The sequence below is a fragment of the Ctenopharyngodon idella genome, chromosome 16 (genome assembly GCF_019924925.1).
Source record: "Ctenopharyngodon idella isolate HZGC_01 chromosome 16, HZGC01, whole genome shotgun sequence".
NCBI lineage: Eukaryota > Metazoa > Chordata > Actinopteri > Cypriniformes > Xenocyprididae > Ctenopharyngodon > Ctenopharyngodon idella.
In genome coordinates this window covers 11783811-11792816 of record NC_067235.1, presented here as the reverse complement: position 1 = coordinate 11792816, position 9006 = coordinate 11783811, and the positions used below count along the sequence as shown (strand labels likewise).

Below are 9006 nucleotides of genomic sequence, written 5' to 3'. Positions count from 1 at the left end.
TAGCATTAAAAGATGTGACAGGATGATTGGTTTTGTTTTGTTTTGTTTTTGTTTTTTTCTGTATTACACTTTGATACAAGATCCTATTCTAGAATACAGAAAGGGTAACTAGACTATTCTGAGGATTTGTATGTAGATGTATTTTAAACCATCATTTCATAATGGATCAATTTAGAGAGATTATGAAAGGCTGAAATAAATGACATTTTCAGGTGCTATCAGTTATTTCAGACCACAAGGAGGTGCAAGATCTCTACAAAACCTCGACAGTATTTGCAGTGTCCATAAGTCAAGTCCCATATATATATAAAAAAAAAAAAAATGGATTTGTTTTCTTTTTAAACATATACATTTTCAAATGTTGAGAAATGTAAAGTAAAATTTTTAATGAAATGCTTTGTAATCAAATATGTGATTATTAACCATGTGACCTTGTTTGCACAAAAGGTGCTTGCTTCCACTAAAATAGAAGATTCTCTTTGGATCATTCTTAAATCATGCTGGAAAACATCATTGGGGTTAAAATTGATGTTCATATTATTATTATTATTATTATTATTATTATTATTATTATTATTATTTAACTTGTGTTTTTATGCTGATGATTTAGAAAAATGCAAAATTAAAAAGCATTTTTAGTAGTGGTCTCAGGCTTGGACCCCTAGACTACTGTATGCATCTGAAGAAAAGAGAGATTAGCTGAGGATGGCGAGAGGTGCAGACATGGCATTTTAGCAGTTTTGCTTGCTGGTCAGACCATCAGAATCAGTGTGTGAACAGTGGCTCTGATGTTCATTTGTGTAACCTCCGGCCTCCAAAGTACGCAAACCAGGGTCTCGCCTGATCTTGGCGGCTGACATGGATGTGTGAAGACAGGGATTGAGGCAGGAGAAGGTGCTTTATGGCACCAGGGCCCCACTGGCTACAAAGAGACGCTTGTATTGCTGGCCATCTTCTGTTTGCTGGCAGTGTTAGAAAGGTTTTCAGTTACATCTGCCAGATTTGCAACATGCTGACATAAACGTTCTGGTATATGCGTGTGAACATAAGTTACGGTAAAAGTGCTGCGATCAGCACCCTTTAGCAAGTCATTGTGGGTTTTTTCTTGCTGCAAGAGTCTTTGTAAACTGTTTCAAATAAACATTACAAAAAATGGTTTATTGATATTTTTATTGATTTTCTTTTTATTATGCACATCATGATGAGCAGGGTCCCCAAATGTATTTCAACCAACACAATCTCATGGCAATTTGTTTTATGTTTTGTCAAATTAGTGGCTAATTCATGAATTCTATGAACATGTTCCAAAAGGTTTGACAACCAGAAAGTGTTCACCATGCAGTAGTTGGCTGTCGCTGGAATTAAAGGCTTAGCTCACCTAAAAAAAAATGACATTTCTGTCATTAATTACTCACCCTCATGTTGTTCCAAACCCATAAGACCGTCATTCATCTTCAGAACACAAATTAAGATATTTTTGATGAAATCCATGAGCTTTTTGGCCTCCGATAGACTGCAACATTACCACTTTCAAGGCCCAGGAAGGTAGTAAAGACATTGTTAAAATAGTCCATGTGACTGCAGTGGTTCAACCTTTATTCAACAGTTCTCTTCCCTGTCATTCTCCTACGCTGTTTACGTTGTTGATGCAGTGCAGCACTTCCAGGTTCTACGTCAGAGCACCAACTCTGGGCCTTGAAAGTGGTAATTAAATTGCTGTCTATAGAGGGGTCAGAAAGCTCTTGGATTTCATCAAAAATAACTTAATTTGTGTTTCGAAGAAGAACAAAGGTCTTATGGGTTTGGGACGACATGAGGGTGAGTAATTAATGACAGAATTTTCATTTTTGGGTGAACTAACACTTTAAGGTTGAACCACTGTAGTCACATGGACTATTTTAACTGTCTTTACTACCTTTCTGGGCCTTGAAAGTGGTAATAAGTTGCAGTCTATTGGAGGTCAAAAAGCTCACAGATTACATCAAAAATATCTTAATTTGTGTTCAGAGATGAACGAAGGTCTTACGGGTGTGGAACAACATGAGGGTGAGTAATTAATGACAGAATTTTCATTTTGGGGTGAACTAACCCTTTAAATTGCGACTGTCATTTTTCAGTATAACAATACATAGTTATTTAATTTAACACTTTACGAACATTTGTCATTTTTGTGAAATGTTTTACTTGAAAAATGCTTGTGCTTAGCGATGAGAGAGGTGATGGGCTTTTTAAAACTTAAAATCAACTGATCCCTTTGCTTTTTAAAATGATTCTTTGTTGCAAAACTCTGTATAATTCCACACTCTAGCGAAATCTGCTGGTTCAAGTCTTGTAAATGCAACTAGATCGTAGCAAAAATGACGTTCCACAACTTTTATTAAATTAAATAATAAAACTTACAACTTTACATTTTATACTGGTTCATGGGTTCACTTGAGATCATGGCCAGAACGAAGCCTCATTTCCTGAAGTCACATGACTTGGTCGGTTTGAATCGGGCTACAAAGCATTCATTCGAAAGATTTGTAAAGTTTACAGGCTTTACACTGTTTTGAACGCAGTCGTATCACTATTTTGTGATATCTTTCCCCCCAACTTAGTTCGATATTTTGTTTGCAATCTAATGTAATGGCCTTCGTACATTTTCTACACGTTGGTGCAATTGTATATTCTTTCACTGCTCGTAAAAAGAGAAAAACGGGCAAGGAAGAGCGATAGGCATACAAAGAAAAAGAGAGAGAAAAAACAGATGGGAATTTTGAATTTGGGTCTGTGTATGTGTGTCTTAGAGAAAGGGAGCCTCTTATTCTCTCTCAGCAGGAGCTTGGCCTAAACTTCGGCCTAGTCTCGTCTGCCCAGCAGGAGACTTTCCTGAGCTGACTGCCCAAGGGAGGGGCACCTGCCCCTGCTACAAACACTGCAGCACAAGCAAGGGATGAGGAGGGGAGTGTGAGGATGGAAAGACACTCAGGATTCCAGGAACAGGAACATGTGTTGGATTTATGAAGCACACAGGTAACACAAAACGATGCAGAGGAAAAAAAAGGAACTATTTTCCCCCATACGTACCTCTGAGGTCTGTCTGCAGCAGCTTGCTGCCTCCTTCAAAATGAGAGCTTTCTCTCCGACAGAGTCGCAGTGGTTATTGTTGGAAACCTCAACTATACCAACTCTTGGTGACTACCAATATAAACTGACAGCTTATGGATTTGCTGCCCTCCCTCATGGCAATATTTTCCACTGTTTGGGTTCATTGGATACTAGCATATGTTTGAAGTTTATCACATGCTCAATCATTCAGACCCTCTTGAGAGAGAACAACGGATAGAGGGTCTGAGTTCAAGACCCCAAAGTCCTCCAGCTGAACTTGAATATTGTCATTAAACTACGAAGTTTATAATGTTCCCCAAAAGACTTGGTAACACTTTATTATACTGTTACATATGTTGCATGTACTTAGCATAGTAATAACAGTAAATTATGCATAATTACATGCAACTAACCCTCAACCAAACCCTTATCCTACCCTAATATTTAATTACACTGTAACAATGACACCTTAAAATGAAGTGTCACTGACTTCTTCATGCTAAATACTATTAAATTAATCTGAACCAACAGTTCTCTCTATATGATAGAGTATAAATTTAAAATAAATAATTCACCCAAATTAACATTTTTCATCATTTACTGAGTCATTTTGACCCAATATTAGTTTCTTCTGTCAAACGCAAGATGTTATGTTTGGCAAAAAAATTTTCCTTGCAAAGAAAGATTGATATATACTGACACGCTCCAAAAAAGCAATATAAAGTATCACAGAAGTTGTTCATATGACTAATGCACTATATTCCAACCCATACGATTACTTTGTGTGAAGAACAATCACAAATTTAAGCCATTATCTACCGATTTGGATATTAGAGCTACGGTACTGAGGAAGACTATCAGTGAACACTGACAAATCTCATTTCCACACAAAGTGTATGGCTTCAGTAGATTTTAATTATAGTGCATTAGTATGGGCTAATTTCATCACACTTTTTTGAAACTTGACAGTATAAATCCATCCATTTTACTTATTTTGAACACAGAGGCTCAGACATACTTCCTCAAAATATAAAGAAATTAACGGGATAGTTCACTCAAAAATGAACATTCTGTCATCATTTACTTATCTTCACATTGTTCCAAACCTGTATGAATTTCTTTCTTCTGCTGAACACAAAAGAAGATATTTTGAAGAATATGGGTAACCAAACAGCTGATGGGCCTCATTGACTTCCACAGTATGGAAAAAATACTATGGAAGTCAGTGGGGCCCATCCACTGTTTAGTTACCCATATTCTTCAAAATACCTTCTTTTGTGTTCAGCGGAAGAAAGAAATTCATACAAGTTCGGAATAACTTGAGGGTGAGTACATGATGACAGAATTGTAATTTTTGGGTGAACTATTCCTTTTAATACATGGTTGCAACGACGCAGAGGTGAGTAAATGGTGAACTATCATTTAATATAAAATAACTGACATTAAATACACTACAAAATTGTTTTTCACAGGATTGTGCAGTGTGGATTAGTGGGATAAACTGAAGCTGTTGTGGCAACTGTATTCTCATGCAATAGGACATCATTTATGACTTTCACCAGTCTCACACCGTGAGGTAGGGACATACACATACAGTATTACTCCTTCAACATGCTGTAATGTTTCTCAGGTAAATGGAAACACATGCCCAAGGAAAATGAAAAGAGAGAGGGAGGTGCACACATCAGGTCCTCATGGAGTCCCATGTTCGATGGCGTTTTTCCAAACTACATTATAGGGACTGGATGAATCTTTTAGAGCAAATGAGGAGAATATCAGTGTTTTATGATATAGCGCAATGAAATCACAACCCCAAACATAAAAATTGGTCCCACTTTATATTAGGTGGCCTTAACTACTATGTACTTGCATTTAAATTAATCATTTGATACAATGCACTTACACAGCAGAGTCCCCAGAGTTAAATCAACTTTGCTCAGAGTACATATTGTCCCTCTCTATATAGTGTTAAAGTAACACTGAAACAGAGTTAAAGTTAATGAGATAATTAAGTGATGATTGAACATTAATGATGAACACCTGCTGTTAACAAGCAGAATCACTGAAGAGAAACACAAGAACTACAACTGACTTCCAGCCATAGCCTAAGATGAACTCAACTGAAGATAAAAGACATTAAATCTCTCAAGATCTGATTAAACAACTCCACAAACAGCATATTATCTCATTAACTTTAACTCTGCTTCAGTGTTATTTTAACTCTATGTAGAGAGGGACCATATGTTCTCTGAGCAGAGTTGATTTAACTCTGGGGATTTTGCTGTTTATTGTGTACATACATATTTTTACATTGTACTTATATTTTTAAAAAATACCTGCATGTAATTACATCTGTAATTACATTTATAATTACACTGTTGACCCATCCCTTACACCTTAACCCACCCTTAAACCTACCCATACCACCAAACCTGTCTCTAACCTTTTCCGTACCCCATCTCAATAGCAGCAAAAGTGTTTTGCAATACAATATGAACACAATAAGTACATTGTACTTATTTTTTATGTAAGTACATAGTAGTTAAGGCCACCTAATATAAAGTGGAACCTAAAAATGTTGTTAAAAGGCAGATTAGGTGTTTGATCATTGTATCCAGCTTATCTAACTCAGGATGTGTCACATTATTTAGTTGCTATTTGTGTATTGTTGATTTTATATTCTTTTTCATGTTTCATCTCAAAAAACATCTTCCAAACCCAAATACATCCCTAAGGGGCTAAAGACACCCCTGCGACACACACATAGACATCTACAATCTTTACAGCTCTCTGTCAAACAATATTTGTTCATGTGCGTCACAGAGCAGCAGGCAACCACAAACCAATGCAGTGCTGCCATTCAACAATGTGCGTGATTTGTACACATTGCAAATACAAGGCTCCATTTGGGTAATCTGTGCTTGTTTATAATGATGTCAATAAGTCACAAACTGCATTACAGAGTTTACTAACCAAACATGAAGGTCGAAGCACACACACTAACATTTGTGGGTCAGTTTCAGAAAGTGCAAAAAGCTGATACAGACTCAATAAGGCTGATATTATCCAATGAAAATACGGTCACATCCAAGCACTGCAGTGCAATACACACACACCCCATGCAAGACCCACAAAAAAGTGAATGCTAGCAAAAGCATAGTCCAGGCCAATGCAGACACATAAATAAATGCTTCCTGAATGAAAACCATATTTCATTTTTTTATTTGTACAGTCTCAATCTCTCCTTCTCTCTTGTTCTTTTCTGTGTTTTTCTCTTCATTTCTTATTAATTTCTCCTTTCTAATGCCTTTCTCCATCTCTGTGCCCTTTCATTCCCTCTCTCTTCTTTTTTTTTTTTTTACTGAAAACCCCGCTCATCTGCTATTGTAATAAGGACAGTGCTGCTTTCCAGTGTCACGTTTCTGCAGTATCATTTAGGCAGTGTCAGGAAGTCTTCTAAAGCTTCCCAGAAGACTCACTCAGATCATGAACCATTCTGTTGTTGTTCTTACATAGAATATTTCTTTATTGACAATTGTATGTTATGATAAGCACCTCAGATTTCACTTATAATTCTTTCAGCCAAGCTTTCTTGTGCAAAGCAATGCATTATTAAACAGTAAATCAAAAGTATAATACAGGTAAGATAGAAGAATTTAAAAAAACATCTTTTCAAAAATATGTTTTGAAGGGTCCAGGTTTGGTGCAATTTTTCAAACACAGTATGATTTTTAGAACATTTGATCTCAAAATTTTAGAGATATAAATATTTCCCTGTCTGACATTGTCCATTAACATGCATAAATAGGGGCAAAGATGGAACACATTTTTGTAGATATGCTACTGGAAACAATTTATTTTTAAAAGTGGTTCAAAATTTTGTTTAAAAATGCATAATTTAATTTAAAAACAGAATCAGGTATAATAAAAAAGGCAAATGATTCAAATAAGGTGCCAATAAATACACAAAGTCAGGATTGTAATACATCTGTTGGCTAAAAAAAGATGTTTTAGTTGAGTATAATGAAGTACCTCATAGAGAACATAATGTCCTATTGGAGAATGAGAGAATGTGTGTCCTGGCTTCATGACAGAAGTGATTTATCCTCCTCAAAAGAGCAAACTCGGACAAGTCCTTTAGCTTTGAGCCAAATCCATGTTATTTCTCCTTTGCACTTAAACCAATTTGGTAGTTAAATGTTTCACACCTGCTTTTAGTGTATCCTGGGGCGATTCATGAATCCTGACAAAGCTTGTTTTATCCCTTTCAAGTTGCCCTATTAACAGATGTTTCACACATTTTTGTCCACTAGTACTTAACAGAGGTTTGACCAGAATTGATTGCTTAGTCAAAGGTGACAAATCCTTAAGATTTCAGAAACACTTTCATCACAGTATTTCATTTTGGTTTGCAGGGACCATAATGCTTATCATATTAATTATAATTATATATGTACAGGGATCCAGGGAGCACACACCATCAGTGGCTTGGATTAGAGAGTATTACTATATTTGCACAGCGTATAAAGCTATAATCTTTAAGCCCTTTAGCACCGAAATTAGTAATCTGTGTAATAAACATATATGCACAGTCTTATTGGTCATGGGTTGCACTAATAGTGGGCAGCTGTTATTGTTGTTCAGAGCTGCCCTTCTGGCAGAGTGGGGCAGCCGCACTTATCGCCTTCCTGCTGGTCCGCCTGCGCTTGCCTGTCAGCAGTGTGTAGAAGAAGGGATTCACGCATGAGTTTCCATAAGTCAACCCTGTGAGGATGCGATTAATGGTCACCTGTGTGCCCACCGGCACCACACGCAGAACCTCAGGCCGGTACAATGGTAGAAGCTGCCAGATCCAGAATGGAAGGAAGCAAGCCCAGAATGTCAGCACAATCCCCAGGATGAGGAGCAGGACTTTAGGGCGAGGTGCACGGGGCGGGTAGGCGTTGCCCCCTCCGACCCAAGCTGGTTGAGTCTGAGATACCCAGTAGAGCCTCCCCAAAGCTGCATACAAAGCTCCGATGGCCAGCCCTGGGCCTAGGATACTGGTGCAGAAGAGTACACTGAGGTAGGCTTTCGAACTCTGCTCATCCCAGGCGGGAACGCACAACTTGCCTTCCTGGTTCTCTCCATCTTCAAGGTGCAAAGTGATCATCATGGGCAAACTGAGAGCCACGGCAAAGCCCCAGGCCAAAGCGACTCTCAGGAGTCCAGAGGAAGGTGTGGACGAGGCTACTAGTGGATCAGCCACAGCTCGATACCTATCCAGACTCATAGCGGTGAGGGTGAAGATGCTTGCGTGCATGGTGAGCAAGTCCAGACTGAGTAGGAGTCGACAGCCTAGTTCACCGAAGGCCCAGTCAGATGCCAGGCTGTCGTATACAATGAAGGGAGCAGTGGATAGGTAGACCAGGTCTGCTAAAGCCAGACTCAGAACCTGCAGGTGAAGGGAGGAAGAGGAGGAGGACGAGGTGGGAGAGGAGGGGGGAGAGAAAGAAGGGGAGGAGGTGCCAAGGCAGGAAAGGCTATAACAACAGGTAGGAGCGGTACGTCGCCTTCTTGACATCCTGCGGCGGCGAATCAGAAGCCCTAGGGTGTACAGGTTGCCCAGAATGCCCAGTAGAGATAGGAGGGATAGGAAAAAGCAAAAGACAGCAGTGGAAGCTACACCTGGGGATGGGGAGAGAGAGGGAGAGGATGAGGGAAGGGAGAGGTTAGTGAGAAAGGGAAAGGTGTATGAAGGTGATGGGGAAGAGGAAAGGGAAGTAGAGCCAGAGACGTCCATTTGTCCTGGACGGCAAGAGTCCCAAGAGGAGTAACCTTCTGAGAGAAGGAGGCCAGTGGTCACTTCAAAGTGTATTGGGGTAATTACTGTGCCCAGGTTATCAGGGAATCCAAATTAGAAGGGGAGAGCTGTGA

The 9006-nt window shown here is 38.8% G+C and overlaps 1 protein-coding gene across 1 annotated transcript; it reads right to left on the bottom strand.

The window, feature by feature from the left end:
• Positions 1-7015: 7015 nt before the first annotated feature.
• On the bottom strand, positions 7016-9006 carry uts2r3 (urotensin-2 receptor 3). The gene has a single exon (XM_051865653.1). It carries the CDS (start codon positions 8870-8872, stop codon positions 7721-7723), a length of 1152 nt encoding a protein of 383 aa, XP_051721613.1. The 5' UTR covers positions 8873-9006; the 3' UTR covers positions 7016-7720.